Source organism: Hibiscus syriacus, unplaced genomic scaffold (assembly GCF_006381635.1).
Source record: "Hibiscus syriacus cultivar Baekdansim isolate YM2019G1 unplaced genomic scaffold, ASM638163v2 tig00110472_pilon, whole genome shotgun sequence".
Lineage (NCBI taxonomy): Eukaryota > Viridiplantae > Streptophyta > Magnoliopsida > Malvales > Malvaceae > Hibiscus > Hibiscus syriacus.
In genome coordinates, this window is record NW_024062752.1 from 2714436 (window position 1) to 2734148 (window position 19713).

The window sequence follows — 19713 nt, forward strand, 5'->3', positions numbered from 1 at the left end:
AAAAAGTCTGTAAATGTAAATGTAAATGTAATTGTAATTGAACTTGAATTTATTTTGTATTGCAGAGTGTTTTCGTATATATGCAAATCGAGTCCAAAAGCATACCTGTCCCTTCAACATAGTGATCATAAGTTTCTGTAGAAATACAAAGACAAAATATATATGTATATCAATATTAATAAAGAACAAAAGAGGTATAATATAAGTAAAAATAATTCAAATAAACACTGCAAACCCTACTTTTATACATTTGATTACTAAGAGTGGGTTGATAGGGCCCATGGAAAATGAAATGCTTAAAACTCTTCCAATATCTTCCCAAGCCAAATTGCACTTCAAATAATCTGCAATATGGAGTATAAACACACCCAAATAAACATAGTGATAGGTTTGATGCAAAAACTCAGTAAATGTTTTTTTTATTAGGATATATAAGAAATTATCAACATTTAGCCGAATACTAATTACAGTTTTAACATTAGATTAGATTTGATAAAAAGAATTTATCAGCAATTATTTATGATGTTAAAATTCAAGCTTTTTATCGATATTGATGTTTAGCTATACTTTTCCCCGTTAGTTTATTACATGCATGAGAAATTCTTTTAAGAAATCTACGAGATAGACAATATCCAATTGACGCAAAAAAGTATTAAATGGTAAAAGGCATCATAGGGATAGAATTTTAACAGAAAAGAAAGGAGTAATTGTTTTAAACAAAAATTCTCAAGTCAATGATCTATTTAAGCATGCTAAAAAACTGAGATCCTTTGAAGAAACTTACACGTCTTGAAATGAAAGTTTGTAGATGCATTCCTCCGTGAAGTTGTACTCCAGCTCCCATCCAAGTAAAACACCCTCAGATAGCTTATTGTAAATACCCAACGTAGACATGACTAAGATATTATCAACCCCAATTAGAACCCGGGCTTCCACAGTACAGGATTGACTGAAATCAGACGGCGTAGTTCTTTCCTCTAAAAAGTAGCAATAGGAAGAGGCATTGGAGTTGATGCTACAACGAGAGGTTGAAATATAGAGAGGTGACTCTATAGGTTTCGTGCAATTCACAACAGACATAATGCTAGAAAGACCATAACCATAATAATAACGATTAAATGGAATCCGTCTTTCACAGTGTTAGGCTATAACATAACTGTTGTGTACGTGCTTGCACTATAGTATAGTTAGTTAGCTTAGGCGGCAAAGTTGTTAGTCTGTTAGCATATATTGTTAGTTTAACAGACTAGTTTCATTAGCTATAAATGGTGTGCTTGTAAGTGACAACTCAATGAATTCAATCTATTCTTTCAGCTTATACGTTTTCCAATATGGTATCATTCGCCAAACGGTCCTAACCTTCTTGTTCGTTCGCTGCATCCCCATTCGTTGCCGCTGGCTTTTGTTTCCAGTGTCGCTTAAAACGGAAAGTCGCCGGCGTACGGAGACTAAACCAGTTCATGCTGTCAGACAAACTAAGGGGATTTATATAGTGGAAGATATCGCCCAAGCTTCTGATGCATTACCCCTTCCTTTGTATCTAACAAATGCGGTGTTCGTCACACTCTTCTTCTCCGTGGTTTATTTTCTTCTTTCCCGTTGGCGCGAAAAGACTCGAGCTTCAATTCCTCTCCACGCCATCACTTTTTTCAGAGGTAAATGAAGTCTTGCTTTGTAAAGAAGATGCACATACAGTCTCTTATCGCCAAGCTCTTGATGGCTCGCTTCCTTCACTGCCTTCTTGTGCACCAAATGTAACTGCCCAAAAACTATTCGATGGAAAGCTTGTTAGAGTTACAATCGACCCGTAAGTCCCTTGCATAGAGAGATTAATGGATGCAGAGGGTATATTAGAAACTGAAGCAGTTTACAATTTTGTGGTAAGCATGTCAGTAAGTTGTTGACATTGCTGTGTGGTAAGTAATCAGTTGCAGTACTGTTGTTATTGCTAGTACCATTGACATTACCAGCATTACTAGTACAATAGCCTGAAGATTCAGAAACTACATCAGTAGACGTAGCATGAGAAGTCTTAGAACGAGAACCATACTCTCAAGGGTAACTATGTAGTTTATAACACTTGTCTTTTGTATGTTCCAACAAAAGGGTCCTTGTATAGAAGGATGGAGAAGAAAGAAATGAAGGCGAATAAGAAGAACGAAAGGAAGCATCGGCACTTTCAATTCAAGTGAACGGGAGGAAGTATAAGCACTTTCGATTCAATTGTTCATCTTTTCATCAAAAAGGTTGAGAAAGTATGGAGAATGTTAGGCTATAACAGAACTGTTGTGTACGTGCTTGCACTATAGTATAGTTAGTTAGCTTAGGCGACAAAGTTGTTAGTCTGTTAGCATATATTGTTAGTTTAACAGACTAGTTTCATTAGCTATAAAATGGTGTGCTTGTAAGTGAGAACTCAATGAATTCAGTCTATTCTTTCAGCTTACACGTTTTCCAATACACAAGTATCATAATAAGAGTATACGGAACTGAGAGGAAAGGAGTTGCAATCATCCATGTCCAGGCCCGCATCAACCACTGGCATCGCATAATTCTCATAAAAGATTTCTTCCACTAAGAATTTCCCCTCTCTCAAAACCAAAGTGGTGCGGTTATTTGTCTCACACTCAACTTCATACAAATGGTCACCACACTGAGGAGGTTGGTTTTTCAATCGGAATGGGTAACTGATATTCAAGCTTCCACAAAAAACAGACCCATAATCCTGGTTTAGATGCCTAGCGAGGCAAGCACCAGGAAATACAAGTAGAAACAAAGCAAAAGCGGCCATTAATAGCTTGCATAACTATGGCAGTGTAGCTTTTAATTTTGGCATGCTAAAATACTTGGGGTAGGGAACAACAACAACAACAACGGAGGATTAACACTAAATTCAGCCAAACGTATAACAAAACTTCAGCCTCAGAGAAAGCATTAATGTTGTCGTGGGTTAAAAGACTTTGACTGAGAAAAGCATTGACTGATAAGACTTGGACCATGGACCCAGTACTTTTCCCACTATAATTGATATATAAGATATTAAAACATATGTTTATAAATCCATTAATCGACAAATAATTGATATCTGAAATATTAAAACATATATGTTTATAAATCCATTAATTGGCCGAGAAATAAAAACAATCAATTTTATTTCATCTTAATATTTGTCTTAAAATTGTAATATCTTTATTTAATAAAAATATTTTTAATTTTAAACCCTATTATTATATTAAAAATAATTTTAGAAAAAAATAGATTTGGATAATTGAAGATTTAGGAACAAGTCTTAGATATTTATAAGCAATTAATCTATAGTTAAATTAGAGATGCAATCAAATCATTCGTATCGAATAAATCGATCCAAATAATCAAAGACATATCAAATTTACCATATTTAAGTTAAACTATAATTTGTTGGAGTAGGAAATTCTTCAAGTTTGCTAGAATGTGTTATGATGGAAGAAGAATTAGGATTAGAAAAAAAGGGAAATGGGGAGGAAATTATCTCGATTAGGGATTTGGAACGAGGAAGAATTGGGAAATGAGAAGGTTGGGGAGAGAAATGAGATTATTACCGTTGGGGCTGGAAGGGAGGATGAGTTTGGGTCTGTTGAGGCAAAACACGAGCCTGGGTAATGATGGGCCTTGGTTGATAATCTGCTGAGATGCCCAATAGCTTATGAACCTGCATGAGTCAGCAATAATTGGTTAATTTGTTAGATTTTCTGTACAGAATAGCTGGGTACTTGTAATTAGATAAAATTGTACCTGATTCCATTTTAGAGTCATCTCGTATGAATGAATGAACTTTTTCTCCTAAATTCCTTTCTATTCTTTTCTGAAACCTTCATTCTTCATCATAAATCGTGACAAATTGGTAATGCAGAAAACTAGAACCGTGGAGGTACCAGAACAAACCATGGATGTGAAAGAGGAGACTTTACCAAAGTTGTGGACTGAGTAGAAAGTTGAGTTGGAAAGAAGGATACAAACCTTAGAGGAAGGAATGAATGAAAACATAGGGTACTTGTAGAGGATCCTACAGCTGGTTAATCAAGCAGCTGAGCAGAAAGATTCACCTCAGTCAGTGAAGAGTCAACCAACAGTAGCTGAAAAACAGAATAAAAATAGAGGTAAACAACCATACTTGATTACAATTCTTAGTGAGCATGAGAAGTATATGTTTCAACCTAATGAACCAGGGATTTTAGCTTCTAAACCTGTGGGGTTTAATGGTCATCAAAATGTTAATCAAAATCTGCAAGTAGAAAATATTATGGGTAGTTCTAGTGAGACTAGGAGAGGAGATGAACATGTTGACACTATAAACTATCTTAAAAACCCTTTTGGGAACACAAGTTCTGTGTTACCTAGACCAAAATTGGAGCTACCAATGTTTGAGGGTAACAATCCTAGGGGTTGGATTAGGAAGTGTCAGAAGTTTTTTAATTTGTTTGGAATACCAGAGGAGCAGAAACTGGAAATAACTGCTATGTATTTAGCTGGGAAGGCTGAAACTTGGTTTGATGGCTATATCATGTAGAAGTATAAAGTAACATGGCATGAGTTTGAGGCAGACTTATGCCATAGGTTTTGTGACAGCAATTTTTCAGATATTATTGAAGAGTTTAACAAGTTAATGCAAAAAGGTAGTGTAGAAGAGTATCAAGAAAATTTTGAAGAATTGAAACCTTATTTGCTACAACAAAATATGCATTTGGGAGAAGATTATTTTTTTTCCAGTTTTATTAGTGGCCTCAAGGAAGATCTTAAACACAAGGTTAAGGTGCTGGAGCCTAAAACTCTATATGTTGCATATAGACAAGCTAAACTTTATGAGTTGGCAAATGAGATGGAGACAAAAAAGTATAAAACTCCTATCAGAAATTTTGCTTACATACCCTAGAATACTCAGCCAAAGAATTTGAACACTGGTGTGATGGCTAGAACAAGTCCCTTGAATAATAATGCTAAGCAAAGCTTGGTGGAGTACAAGAGATCTCATAACTTGTGCTTTAAATATGGGGACAAGTTTACCCTTAGACATCAATGCAAGGACAGACAGTTAAATTGCATGGAAGAAGAAGAGCTTGCTGCAAAGGATATGATTGAAGAAGAAAATACAGAAAAGGAAGAAATAGAGAAGGAAGCGAAATATCCATTAATGCCATCACATGTAATGTGGGTCACGCTACTTTAAGAATAGAAGGGTTTATAAAGGGAAAACCAGTAAATATACTGATAGACAGTGGAAGCACTCATAGTTTTGTAACTCCTAAGTAGGCTAAGGAAGGAGTGGAGTTAGTAAACACTCCACCCTTAGTAATTACGGTGGCTAATGGAGAGAAACTGTACAACAATGCTAGGAGCAATAAGGTGAGCTAGAAGATGCAATGATATGAATTCCAACACGATTTTAGAGTCTTATCCTTAGAAGGCAATGACATGGTGCTTGGGGTGGACTGGATGGAAGAATTCAGTCCAATTTTGATGGACTTTAAGTCCAGAACTATCAGTTTTATGAAAGAAGGAAAAATTATGGTTATTAAGGGTACTCAGAAATTACCCTTAGTCAGAATTATCACAGGAGAAAAATTTCATAAATTGGCAGAAAATGATACTGAATTAAGTGGAGAAATTTTTTGGTTGAGTGCTGAAGTTGTTGAAAGTACAACTTCTGCATCACTTCAGAATTTATTGAAAGAATTTCAGGAATTTTTTGAAGAACCTAAAGGAATGCTTCCAAGAAGGAAACATGACCATGCTATTTTACTAAAACAAGACTCTCAATCTGTGAATCTCAGGTCCTACAGGTTTACACACTCTCATAAGACTGAAGTAGAAAAACAAATTACAGAAAGGCTAGCAGCTTCTATTATTCAAGTTAGTCAAAGCCCTTTTGCTTCTCCTTGCCTATTAATCAAGAAGAATGATGGAACATGGAGATTCTGTGTAGATTACAGACAGCTTAATTCTGCTACCATTAAGAACAAGTTTCCTATTCCTATAGTGAAAGACTTACTAGATGAACTTAATGGAGCTGCATTCTTCTCAAAAATTGATCTAAGGTCTGGATATTGGCAAATCAGAATTAGAGAAGAAGACATTCACAAGACTGCTTTTGGAACTCACCAAGGACATTATGAATTTAAGGTAATGCCCTTTGGACTTACTAATGCCCCAACTACTTTTCAAGCATTGATGAATGATTTATTTGGTGAATATTTGAGAAGATTTGTTCTAGTGTTCTTTGTTGATATTTTAGTTTACAACTCTAATTTGACAGAACATGAACAATATTTGAGAATTGCTTTAAAGATTCTGTTGAAGCATAAACTATATGCTAAAAGGAGCAAATGTTTTTTTGGACAAAAACAAGTGGAATATTTGGGGCATGTGATTTCAGCACAGGGAGTGGCTACTGATCCTGCTAAGATTTAAGCCATGCAACAACGACCTTTGCCTAAGAATTTGAAAGCCTTGAGGGGTTTTTTAGGGCTGACAGGATATTACAGAAAATTCATTAAAGGATATGAAGAATTGAGCAAGCCTTTGACTAATACGCTCAAGAAGGATGGATTTTATTGGACTCAAGAAGCAATGGCAGCCTTTGAAGAACTGAAACAAGTTATGTGTAAAGCCCCAGTTCTGGCCTTACCTAATTTTGAGCAGAATTTTTTTTTGGAAACAGATGCTAGCTCAAAGGGAATTGGAGCAGTGCTATCCCAATGAGGTAGGCCTATTGCCTACCTTAGTAAGGCTCTTAGACCAAAGCATGCAAACCTATCAATCTATGAAAAGGAATATCTAACAATTTTGATGGTAGTTTCCCATTGGAGACATTATTTGGAGAGTGTACCATTTGTTATCAAGACAGATCATGAATCCCTCAAACATCTACTGGAGCAGAAACTCACTACTACTATTCAAAAAAAGGGACTTACTAAATTGCTGGGGCTAGATTATATATTACAGTACAGAAAGGGCAAGCATAACACAGTTGCATATGCTCTTTCTAGACAACAAGGAGATTCTGGAGAGTTTTTACAAATAGGCATAACAATTATCACTCCTACTTGGATAAAAGACATTGAACAGAGTTATGAGTATGATGTCATTGCACAAGAGAAACTGCCTATTTTAGTTCTTCAATCAGATGCTATAGAAGATTGGAAATTGATTAAGGGGGTGTTGTATTTCAAGAATAAAGTATGTGGGCAGCAAGGGGGATCTAAGAGAAAAGATTATTCTGGCTTTACATGATTCAACCTTAGGAGGACATTCAGGTATTCAAACTACCTATCAAAGAATCAGGTCTTATTTTGTTGGCCTAGATTGAAGACTATGATACAACAACATGTGCAGCAGTGTGAAGTCTGTCAAAGGACTAAAATTGAACACATTGCTAAACCAGGTTTGTTACAGCCTGTTTCAGTTCCAAATAATGCTTGGGAAGTCATTACAATGAACTTCATTGAAGGTTTATCGGCTTCTATGAAATACACATGCATCTTGATGGTGATAGATAAGTTTACAAAATATGCTCATTTTTTACCACTTTCATATCCTTAAGTGGTAGAAATTGCCAAGATTTACTTGGATCAAGTTTATAAATTACATGAACCTCCTAAAGTTGCTATCTCAGACATAGACAAGACTTTTACTAGTCTCTTTTGGCAGGAATTATTGAAGCAATTGGGAACAACTACTTTTTTCAGTATTGCCTATCATCCAGAAACGAATGGACAAACTGAAAGGCTTAATCAGTTCCTAGAGCAATGTCTTAGATGCATGTGTTTTGTTAAACCTAATTCATGGTCTAAGTGGCTACCTCAAGCAGAGTTCTGGTATAATACTAATTACCACACTGCCTTGGGAATGACCCCATTTAAGGAACTCTATGGTTATAAGCCTCCTACTTTAAACTGGTCAGGAGAGTCTAAGGTTGGGACAGTGCAAGATATAATGCAACAACGTGATCAATTAAATACGTTATTAAAAGAACAATTGAGTAAGGCTAGTAATCGTATGAAACAGATGGTTGATAGACATCGAACAGATATAGAATTTAGTGTTGGAGATGAGGTTTACCTAAAGCTTCAACCATACAACATACCTCTTTGGCTTTAAGGAAGAATCTGAAGTTGGCTGCGAGATACTTTGGTCCCTACAAAATACAGCAAAAAATTGGTCAAATTGCATATCGATTACAGTTACCCTCAAACTCAAAGTTGCATACTGTCTTTCACATCAGTTTACTAAAAAGAAAGGTTGGAAAAGGATGTGTACCTTCCATTGATCCTCCAGATATCACGAATGATGGCCAATTAAAGGTTTATTTAGCCATTATCTTGAATAAGTGCATCGTCAAACGCCAGAACCAAGCAGTCACACAACTACTCATTCAATGGACAAACATAGGACCAACGGAAGCGACATGGGAAGATTATTCGGTGTTGAAGACATAGTTTCCAGATTTTGATCTTTGGGGAGAAGGATCCTCTGGTGGAGGGGGAATTGTTATGATGAAGAAGAATTAGAGTTAGAAAAAAGGGAAATGGGGAGGAAATTATCTCGATTAGGGATTTGGAACGGGGAAGAATTGGGAAATGAGAAGGCTGGGGAGAGAAATGAGATTATTACCGTTGGGGCTGGAAGGGAGGAGTTTGGGTCTGCTGAGGCAAAACACGGGCCTGGGTAATGATGGGCCTTGGTTGATAATCTGCTGAGATGCCCAATAGCTTATGAACATGCATGAGTCAGCAATAGTTGGTTAATTTGTTAGATTTTCTGTACATGACAGTTGGGTACTTGTAATTAGATAAAACTGTACCTGATTCCATTTGGAGTCATCTCTTATGAATGAATGAACTTTTTCTCCTAAATTCCTTTCTATTCTTTTCTGAAACCTTCATTCTTCATCCTAAATCGTGACAGAATGGAGGCATTACTTTTCCCAATTTAATTGAATACCTCTTTTTGTATTATCTTCGTTTAACCTCAGTATTATCATTCAATAGCTTAACATATATATCACTTTAGAGGTGCAATTATTTTAAAAGGCTTTTGTTTAATACTAAAATTGAAGTTTTTAAAAACTATAAAATCCCAAGTATAGATCTCGTCCTATATATTTATATAAAATAATATTTTTAACTATTATAATGATAATATTATCGATTAAATTGGACGTACAATACAACTCACTGAACTTTGAGCCTTAGATTTGTGAGTCGAGCTCGAGCTTCTTCCTCTTTAAGCTAGACTCAAATCCTTTAGATTTCAACCCCTTTAAATAGGGAAAAATAAACTTCTTTACTGAATCACTCTTGTGTAATTTACTGAGGTTAACTCGACCTAGTAAAGTTACAAAGTTAACAAATACATTTTGCTGCCTTAACTCTGATTAAGATTTAGGTTCCAACCCTCAAAGCTCCAGAAAGGGTTTTCACTTTGGTTCTTCTGTACTGGTTGAAGCTTCGGAACGCCTCCGCTTGGATTCGTTGTCACCCAAATGCAATGAAACGTAAAGATCTTCATCTCAGCCGTTCCTTAACGATGCAAGATTTTCGGAGACAGCCTTGTCGGTTAAGTTTTTATGCATGGGAGATCGTCCGATGAAGCTTGGAATAAACTGGAGCTCTATGCTAGGACAAGCATTGATACCATCTTCCAAATGGAACTCGGTTTTTATCGTTGACGGATTCGTTTCCAGGCTGTTGCAGTCTACTTCTAATGGGAACTGTTGAGTCTGAAAACCTAATGGCTCATATTTGTTTTCGCTCTTGTCCTTTAGAAAACTCTTTCCGGGGTCGAAGAGTCCCCAACCGTGGAGGCAATAGCTGCAGCTGAGGCTGCTCTTTGTGCTTGCATTGCTTCTGCAAATAAAAAGAAATGGAATTGACCTTAGGAACAAGTTGTTAAGTCTCATAGCCAGTTTGCATGATGCATGCTAATAGATGAAAATGGCCTTTCATAGCCTAAAAGCCATAATTAAAGTGTAAGGTCAATTTTCCAGCATTATATTTGGATTTTCATTCATCACAGGGGTCCGATCATTGTTGGTCTATCTCGCCAAAGAAAACTCTTGAATTAATCAGGAAATTCAACCATGACACATAAACCTCGATTACTCACTTGGAAACGAAGAGAATATGTCCTTGAGCTAAAGGCCTTTAGCTACCTTTATGATCAGCACGAAAATAACACAGTTAATGTTCAAAAATTCAATCATCGCATCAAAAACGCACATCGCTTGAGTTGTTCTAAGCATCGGACTCTGAAGACGAAATATGATATAAGATAAAACTAAAATGATGGAAGGTAAAAGAAGTGTTAACGGAAAGGACAAACCTTTAAGCCCTTCCTCGGTAATGATAATATCAAGCTCAAGGAGGTTGAGCAGTCGCCCAAGATCAACCCCACTGGTCCAATTTTCAGGTGGCTGTCCAACTTTTAGCTTAAGTCGACCCCGGTTTGCAGTTCCACCCCATATAATTCCTATTGGCCTCGGCTTTTCCCCGTTTTCACCTTTCATAATGATGAGGCTTCCACTATCCCCTTCAAGGTCAAAACTCTGCTGATTCTCACCGACAACAAGAAAATCGGTTAAGAAGCATATGCCTTTCTCATCATTATATTCAAGGGCATAAGCTAATACAGTGCCCGATGTTAAGCCAGAACTCCTTCCAACCTTCATAACGTGCTTGCCAATAAGGCTACCAATTGGATACTGTAAATCGATAACCTTGACATCACCAATCTCACCGACACCTTTAACGGATGTAGTAACAGTGGACATGTCGAAATCATTAGCGAATGGGATAAATGCACCATCTGCTCTGAAAAATGTTTCTGCAAGTTAATGGAATTGTTAAGGACACAATTGAAAGTTCAAGCAGTGAAAAATGGCAAACACTAGGAAAACCTATTGAGCAGATCAGATGGGAACCATGAAAGAGGATAAGGAAAGAATAGCAACAAAACTAGATACCAACGGTGGGAGTTCCGCATTTAACCAACTAGTCCAATGATTGGGAAAAAGGAATCCCGATGAGATCCCATTTCAATAGTGCCATAACTACATCTCATATTCCAAATAGTGCAAGGCATTAAAAAGACACATAAGCAATGAGATCTTGAGACAAATATGTCACGTAAGTTCAAATAAAAGCAAGGTAAAAAAAGTCCGGTTTGAAAACAAATGCAAAATTAATCGAACATGAAGAAGGAAGCAAAGAACAAATCATATCTGCCCACAACCAATAAAAATGCATAACAGAGACCTGATTAAACCGTAAACAAACAATGGCATGGAGATTGTAATGAACCAATGGTATTGAATAGGTTTCTAAACAAAACTGCAAAATGACATAGTTCAAAAGCTTCATTAAGATAACTTCAAAATAGTTAAGTAGTTCATTCATGTTGAAGCATAAGCTTTCAACACAAAATCAAAAGTGAATTAGCAGAATCCAAGTTATCATAAAATTCTTACCTGGGTTTATTCCAGCAAAAATGCCATACCAAAGATCGTCTGTGATGAATGAAGTAGCTCTCTCCACTGCACCAAGGTATACACCAGGGCCAAGTGTTGGAGGCAAAGGATGGAACATTTTTTGATTTGGGTAATCCAAGTCAACTGCAACATGGCGATTTGTAAGAAACCCAACCTGTCGGCTGCCAGTTTGACTTTTCACAATAGCACCCAAAGTCCCATATGTTTCCTGGTTTGCTACCTGACTATAATATCATATAGGACTAGTCTGGAATCTAAAGCTTGCTTCGGAAGATCAGAGTTCAAACATGCTTGTACACCAAAAAGATCTACCAACTACCATTGAATAAAAAACATTGCAAGGCAACTTGAGAATACCTGAGAACCAGAGCCAATATGTGGATCACCCCCACGCAAATCATCCACAATCTCCGTGTACAGCTGCTCTTTGGGTGCTGGCTCAGGAGCACTGAAATACGAGAACTCCACAACATCCACATTGCACCATACTCCTCCTGGTCCCTGATTAAAGGATTTAATACTTATTTTACCAACATATTGACCCAAACCCAACTAAAAGGGGTTGAAACAAGATAAAACCAGTGTGTAGTAAGAATGGAAAAGGTCAAAGAATAGGAGCAATATAAGAAAGGGGGAATGATAGGAAGTAAAATCGAATTACCTCTAAGGCTGTAGGTAGACATTGGATGGGACTGAGCCATTGCTTGTCAACTTTCCTGGAGACGAAAACAAGGATAGCTGGTATGTCAGTCAGCACTCCCTTTTTAATACGAAAACCAATTGCCGTCCCAAGACTGTAGCATCTCAAAATCTTGCTATGAAATGCTCTTATGGTCATCAGCTCGAGTAATGTCATTGCTTGTTGCCCTTTTGGCAACCGACCAAGAGTCTGGGGCAGAACTCCTTTCCGTAGATTAGCGAAATAGTTCGCCCTCTCTTCAGCAGCATCATTTAACCTGCTGGAGGTCGGCCATGAAAAATAAGGAGCATTGTTATCACTGTGCTGTCCAGCTGATGCGAAAGGCTGAAGCGTCGGCGAACTAAACGAAGGAAGGTGAGGATGACAGCAGCAGTTCCTTTCTGAATCCAAAGCCGATTCATCTGAAGGTGTCGAACCAGAGCAACGAAACCTCGTATTAAGTCTGGATCGCTCCATCGTTTAGACTAGCTAAAAAGATAGTCGCGGTGAAACACCTTGGAGACCGATACAAATGACAATGACTCAAAACACAATTTGATTTTTTTAATGATTTATAGAGAAAGAAAAAGAAAGTACAATTAAGAGCTTTTCATCTTTATCAAAGAGCTTACACACTTATTGCTATTACGAGTAGAGGATAAGTACACAATGGATTTAGAACCCATCATGTTTTCATTCTTTTTCAAAACAAATTTACGCGTGTAAAACTCTAATCATATTTTAAAGCAATCAAACAATCCATCGTACCACAAGCAATCAACAAACCCAATTTTAATAACACAAAAAGGAAAAAACTTTAACAAAGAGAAATACCCAGAAACCAGAATAAACAGAAAAACAAAAACAAAAAAAGTGAAAGAAACTGAAGAAGCTTACAATTAATTTCTAGGAGGAAAAAGAACAAAGAACTCGCCTTTAATCAAGTGAAGCGCCTTTCTCCTTGTTCTACAGTGAGGCAGTCAATTGAAAGACTAAAAAAGCTGTGACTTTGGAGCAATAAGAGAGGGAAAGGGAGATGGAAAAATTCCTTGGCAGAGAAGAAAAACAGCACTTTCTTTTTGTTTGCTCATAAAATAGTGTTTAATGGCTGTGGGCCTTTCCTTAGAGCTGAGATTGAGTTAGGTTTGGGCTTTTGATGTATTAAAGTTCTTTGTATTTTTTCAAATCGATATATACGGTAAGCATATACTTTAAGTTGTAAACAAAGAAGGAAATAAATCTTATCAATTGAACTAAAATGTATACGTAATGACAATGCACATTTACGATACAATTTTAGGTGGGAGAAGCGAATTTGTTTCGCAAGATGTTGAGATATAAGTTAAACACGAGAATGATTTAGGATTATGAAAGTATTTTAGTGAAACTTAAGCTCGAAAATGTGTCTTGAGGAGAAAATGTTTAAAATAAAGTATTTTGTTCACTTAGGCACATCCTTTTTAATATATGCATCAAATTATAAAAATTAATCATTTGATTTATAAAATATCATCAACATGTGTATTTAGATGTGATTGAAGAATATACTATTTTATTAAAAATTTGAGTAAATTAGATATGATTTAACGTTTATATTTGTAATGTATGTAATAATGTAATGTATGTAAGATAATTACGATAATATTTTTTTCTTTATCCAATGATTCAACTGCCTATGATATTTGGTTATGTGGCTTCTTTGTGTGAGATGCTTTCTTGCTATTGCTTTCGACTCGTGTTCGTTGAAATAGCTCCTCCAACGTTTATTCCATAGCCTTTATATTGGCTTTTTTTAGCAAATTGTTTAAGCCTCAAGTGTCAAAGTATAAATAACTTTCTGGCTCAGAATCACTACACGAGAGTATGGTGATTTAGAAAGATTCTTTCCAAAGATATAATAAATATCTCTAAGAATTATTTTATAAATCAATCGAGACATTCAACTCTATCAAATTGCCTACTATCATATTTACTTTTCATTTTATAAGTTTAAAACTCATAAACTATTTTAAAAATAAATTAATAACACGAAATAAATAGATGTAACTCAAACTAACAAAACCGCTAAAAATTAATCGAAGAACTTCAACTTTGTCAAGCTACGCTTGAATACATTCAAAACCTAAAGATCATACAAGTTGGAATCCTATAAGGACTCCCCAGAGTTCAACAATGATGGCCGATGTAGAACCAAATAGCTTTGTGAAGTTTGTAATTGAAGGTCTTTAAGAGTTTTTTAAGACACCGCCGATTGACCATGACTTCTACAAAATAATTAGATCGTTGTCATTGTTGGCAGAGAGTAATATCATAAAGACAAATGCTTTTTATCAACTTGCTGTAACTATTGGCTACCCGGTATTGGTATTTGGTATTTGGTGAAGGGATTCGGTTTGATCCTAAAAAGATTGATGCTATTCTGGATTGGAAGACCGAGGTACGAATTTTCTTATGTTAGGCTGGTTTTTATAACCAATTCCCATTGTATCAGAAAATATGTAAACTATATACAATTCAATTGAACAACCGAGTCTAGGAGTGAACGTTAGATCAAGTCGAGTCAAATTTTTTTGAATTATTTGAGTTGATGAATCCTATTATATAACTCAAAGTTGACTTAATTTTTTTTTATTCGAGTCAAGTCAAATTTTTGAGTTTTTATTTAAATTTAATTATAAATATTTACAATATTATGACATCATTTGATTCTGATATAAATGATATTTTATAATCATATGCAATATATATTTTTTATATTTTTTTCATATGTGATTTACATATATCATACAAAGTCATGAGGCTTAACTCAAGCTTTGACTCAAACTTGAAAATCAATTTACTAATTAGTACAAATTTCGATTATTCGAGTTGTATTTTACAACTCGATTTGAACGAAATTTTTTCGAGTCGAGTTTATAAAATTACAACTCGAAGTCAATGCGAGTCGAAAAAATCGATTTTTCGAGTCGAATTTTACTCACCCCTAAGTGAGTTGGAGAAAGAGAGAAGAAATTAGGGGACACTAATGAAATGTTCAGACAGACACAATGTTAAGATGCGGTTTATCACAGATGAAGTGTATTATTTGTTAACACGTCGATAAGACTCTCCTAGAACATCATTCACACAACTACATCAAATACAAGACGGAATGGGCAAATGGAAATAAATTGCGGTAAAAAGGTATTCTACAGCTTCCGAGGAGGGGAGCTGCTGCTGCTGCTTCTTCCTCTCAATGGCCTGCATGTGAATAAAAAATATGCCTTTTACATTATAAAATCGGAAACCACATCAAGCCTCAATCTCAGTAATAGGCAGATAATTTTCGAGAATAAGTCCGACAGACATTGTGCAAGCATAACCTAGCCTCCATGAATACACAGCAGCACTCATTGAACTAATAGTGAACAAATGAAGAAAAAAGAAACCACCTAGTGGTGAAGTAGAATTTCTAATTTGAAGTGTCAATTGTGCAGTAAAAAAGGTTTCAAAAAGTAAAATAAAATTACCTCTTAGGACTGCGACTCCTTGAAACCCTTCGTCCAACCTGTCATAATTGAAAATCAAAGTCACGTAGTAAATAAGTTACTCCCTCGAAACAAAAGTAAAAAATAAAACAGACCTTCCGGGGACTGGCTGATCGGGAATAGGATGATGATCTCCCCCGTCTAGCTGCAGGTCCTCTGCCTCTACTTTAAAGATAAAATATTTGAAGTAAGATCCGAGGTGTGGAAACACGATTACAAACAAAAGTATACAATTGATAGAGAGATGGAAAGACATGAAAGGCACTAGTACAACTCAAATGCACTCAAATTTAATTTCAGCCCGTATAAATTAAATTTAAGAATCCATTCTATTCATACATTTTCTTGAAAACATTTGGCATAATGCAGGAAAAGTAGTGTCATAATGAAGAAGAAGACAGATTGTTTAAAAGCAAATGCACTACCTTGGAGGTGAAATTGACCTTGAGCGAGAACGAAGAGGTCTACGAATTGGAGAGCGGCTCCGTCTACGAATTGGTGGAGGGCTACGTCTCCGATTGATTGGAGACCTTCTTGGAGGACTACGGGCTCGTCTAGGAGGTGAACTGTAATAAGACAAGATGGTACATGAAATTATGATTGAACTAATTTGTCTAAGCTAATCCACACGTCAGTTATCACAGCCAATAACATGAACATGACAAACTATAACATTCTTGATTGCTCTGATTCGGTTAAGATCTTTATTCATGTATTCACATGTAACGCAGATTCACCTATGCCTGAAACAAAATTAAAACATTCAGAAAATAGCTCAAATGTATCGGTACCGGCGCCTTGGAGGAGGAGAACGTCTTCGGATTGGACTACCACGAATTCTGCGCGGAGAGGTCCTGCGAAGATTTTAAATGGCTCAAATTCTTTCAAGACCCGTTCAAGTAAACAAGCTATTATCTATTAAAACTACCAAACCTTGCTGGAGATCGAGGCCGCCTTGGAGGAGACAATGGAGAACGACCTCTGGCAGGAGAGGCAGGCCGGCGCCTAGGAGGTGTTTCACCACGACGACGAACTGGAGAATCTAGTCGCCGACGTGGAGACTCTGGTGGTCTTCTAGGAGATCCACCTCTTCGACCCACAGGAGATCTCCTTCGTGGTGACAGTGGGGCTTTCCGTTGAGGAGAAGCTGATTTACAGCAGTTAACATGTTGAATAACACGTAAACAACCATGTATACAAATAAAAACAAAAATTGCACTAAGTTAAACATACGTTCCCGTGGTCGTTTTGGTCCATCCCTCTCAGTATCAGCATTAACATTATCAGATTTGGGGGCATCTCTTTTAGGAGCAAGAGCAATTGGCTTTGGCGGTGGAGAAACTTTTGGTCGTGGAGGAAGTGTAAACTTTGCTCTTACTACATTTCCATCAATCTGGGCCTGCATCAAAGCAACAAATAACATTATTTCGCAAAATACTAATTCCAGACACTGCTAATAGTATCACTTTCGCATCATAGCAAAAACCTACACCATCCATGTAAAGTAGAGCTTTTTCAGCATCTGCTCTTGTCTTGAATTCAACATAGCCATATCCTCTTGGAAGATTAAGCTGTTAACATTAAAAAAGTGCCTCAATAATAATAATAATGATATCAACAACACCAAGATATAACTGGTATGAACTTACAGCACGGTCCATTGCAAGATCCACATTTACAACTTCACCAAAATTACCTACAAAGTGGGAAGATGAAGACATTTATAATGATCATTGAACTGGTGTAGCATCTAATGTTTAAAAACTATAAGAAAACAAATACTCATCCAACAAGTAGTAACTTTCTCTCACTGAAGCACTTATACGACTTAAAGGTTAAAAGGTAAAGCACATACCGAATATTTCTCTTAGATGACCTTCATTAACATTCCTGCTCAGTGAATCAACATAAAGAACCACAGACTCACGGATAGGAGAGGTCTTCCTGAAATCAATGTCAAAATGAATAAGTACAAGAGCATAAACTTCAATCTTTTTCGAGCAATGTGTAATTATAGTTCCTTAATCTCGGAAAATAACCATACTGTTAAATCTTCCTATATTATCAAGCAAAATGTATGTTTATATATAGTGTACAAAACAAGCAACCAAGTCAAAATTTATCTAGAAAATTCGCTCATGAGTTTAGAGAACAGGAAGCAATGAAAAATTCCCCGTTCTCAAAACTGTTGTTTTGGGGGGGGGGGGGCTTCATAAACAACTAACAACATAGATAACACTTATCCTGTCCTGTGAGATGAATGATTAAACTAAAAATTGCTTCGTAAAAGATTATTGGTTTTCTCTATCACTACAAAACCATACACACTAGCTTCCAAGAAATTATAACTAAGTTTCTTTTTTGACAATTATGTGATTTACTAAATAATGGATTAACTTTAAAAGTTCATCCCCTAGTTGTTAATAATATTGAACGTATGCAATACACAGAGAACAACATAAGGCCTTACAGAGATTTAAACTGACAATACTGGATAATCTGAACCTAGCATAGCTCATATCCAATATTTAAGGCCTCTGCACAAATTTAAACTGAAAATGCCAGTAAATCTAAACTTAACATGGTTTTACCTTGGAACAGGAGATGCCTTTTTAGATTGTGGAGGAGGGGAACGACCTCGCTTAGATGCATCAGCCTGACTGTGTGAAGGAAAGAAAAGAAACTCAGAAACACAAATTACATTTTGAAAAGGATAGTCTAAACCTAAAATAGCTCATATCCAATACTTATGGCCTCTTCACAAATTTAAACTGACAATGCTGGTAAATCTTTTCATTTACTTTTGCTATTGACAAGATGCAATTCCATTATTAAAAATTTCAAAACTTCTAATTCACTAATTTTTTTAGAATAATTTCGAAAGCGTCCTTAATCTGACGAGCGAAAAAGAAATTGACCTTCGACGCTGAGGAGGGCTGCGACTTCGAGAGCTGGCGCTACGAGAGGAAGATGAGAAAGATTTGGAGCGGGACCGAGAGCGAGAACTGGACTTGGAATCTGAGCCGGAGTAAGAGCGGGATCGTGACCGAGACCGGGAAGAAGAACCAGAGCCGGAGACAGAAGGTGAGCGACGGCCTCTCGTCGGCTTCGCCATTGGTGGAATACGAGAGAGGAAAGAGATAAGAAACCCTAGATAAACCCTAGGGACGTGGTTGAACTTGAGATTGTATTCTGCTGCACAGAACGCAATTCATATGAGAAATATACATAAGAGAAAAAATGTTTAATGCTCATTTTAGTCCTGAAATATACGCATTTTCTCACTTAAACTGCATACTTCTTTGAATAAAATCAGATTGAAAATCCAAATCCATGTCTTTTTTTTTGGTAAACTATAACATTGACCACCTAACTATTTTCTCTTTTTATTTTGACCACTATTTTTGAATTTTCATCAATCAAGTTATTCAACTATTTAAACGCATTCAATCAAACCGCTGACGTGACAGTTAATAAAATTAGTCTAATTATACATTTAATCTTTATTACTTACCCATTAAATCCACCAATCATGTGATGATACATGTTAGGTGTTATGACACATGTCGCAACATAGGAAAATAAAACTAATGAAATTAGGTGCCGGGGAGGATCAAACCACCGGAACAAATCCCATGCTAGTTACTTGAGTTCATATTTTTATATATATTGTGTTTTGTATTATTGAAGAAAAAATAAAAATAAAAAGCTATTGAGCTATTGATTTGTTTTGAACATAAAATTTTAATTTAGAGTGGATGCACCTAAATCAAACATTTAAAAAACGCGTACACTATTATTTATATTGTTAATATTTATTAAAATTACAAGTTTAAAATTTTTTATTTTTTAAATTAAATTGTTTTTATTTTAATTTTTTCATAATTAATTTTCAATTATTATATATGAATTATATTTTTAAAAACAAAATTATATTAAAATTTTATTTAACGCAACAAAAAGTTACAAACACAACTTAAACCACA

General features: G+C 36.0%; 3 protein-coding genes across 5 annotated transcripts; all 3 read right to left on the reverse strand.

Moving 5' to 3' along the window:
- Positions 1-780: 780 nt before the first annotated feature.
- Positions 781-2791, reverse strand: LOC120127780. The gene is made up of 3 exons (XM_039145606.1): positions 2448-2791; positions 1360-1463; positions 781-1049 (listed from the first exon to the last, which is right to left on the reverse strand). Exons 1-3 carry the CDS (start codon positions 2789-2791, stop codon positions 781-783), a joined length of 717 nt encoding a protein of 238 aa, XP_039001537.1.
- A 6993-nt stretch (positions 2792-9784) lies between these two features.
- Positions 9785-13260, reverse strand: LOC120127675 (protein NARROW LEAF 1-like). 2 transcript variants are annotated; one of them, XR_005516562.1, is made up of 6 exons: positions 12183-13260; positions 11879-12022; positions 11501-11741; positions 10357-10857; positions 10141-10282; positions 9803-9881 (listed from the first exon to the last, which is right to left on the reverse strand). XR_005516562.1 is itself a non-coding variant. In XM_039145537.1 (5 exons), exons 1-5 carry the CDS (start codon positions 12675-12677, stop codon positions 9796-9798), a joined length of 1467 nt encoding a protein of 488 aa, XP_039001468.1. In that variant the 5' UTR covers positions 12678-13260; the 3' UTR covers positions 9785-9795. The 2 variants fall into 2 exon arrangements, 1 of the variants encoding a protein (XP_039001468.1); XM_039145537.1 differs by lacking the exon at positions 10141-10282 and having other exon boundaries at positions 9785-9881.
- Positions 13261-15366: 2106 nt separating this feature from the next.
- On the reverse strand, positions 15367-18912 carry LOC120127892 (serine/arginine-rich splicing factor SR45-like). 2 transcript variants are annotated; one of them, XM_039145703.1, is made up of 13 exons: positions 18781-18899; positions 18646-18732; positions 18319-18387; positions 17583-17671; positions 17377-17423; positions 17218-17298; positions 16961-17126; positions 16661-16874; positions 16519-16581; positions 16153-16293; positions 15823-15889; positions 15710-15747; positions 15367-15440 (listed from the first exon to the last, which is right to left on the reverse strand). In XM_039145703.1, exons 1-13 carry the CDS (start codon positions 18840-18842, stop codon positions 15389-15391), a joined length of 1176 nt encoding a protein of 391 aa, XP_039001634.1. In that variant the 5' UTR covers positions 18843-18899; the 3' UTR covers positions 15367-15388. The 2 variants fall into 2 exon arrangements, with proteins under 2 accessions (XP_039001634.1, XP_039001633.1); XM_039145702.1 differs by having other exon boundaries at positions 15368-15440; positions 18646-18912.
- Positions 18913-19713: the final 801 nt, after the last annotated feature.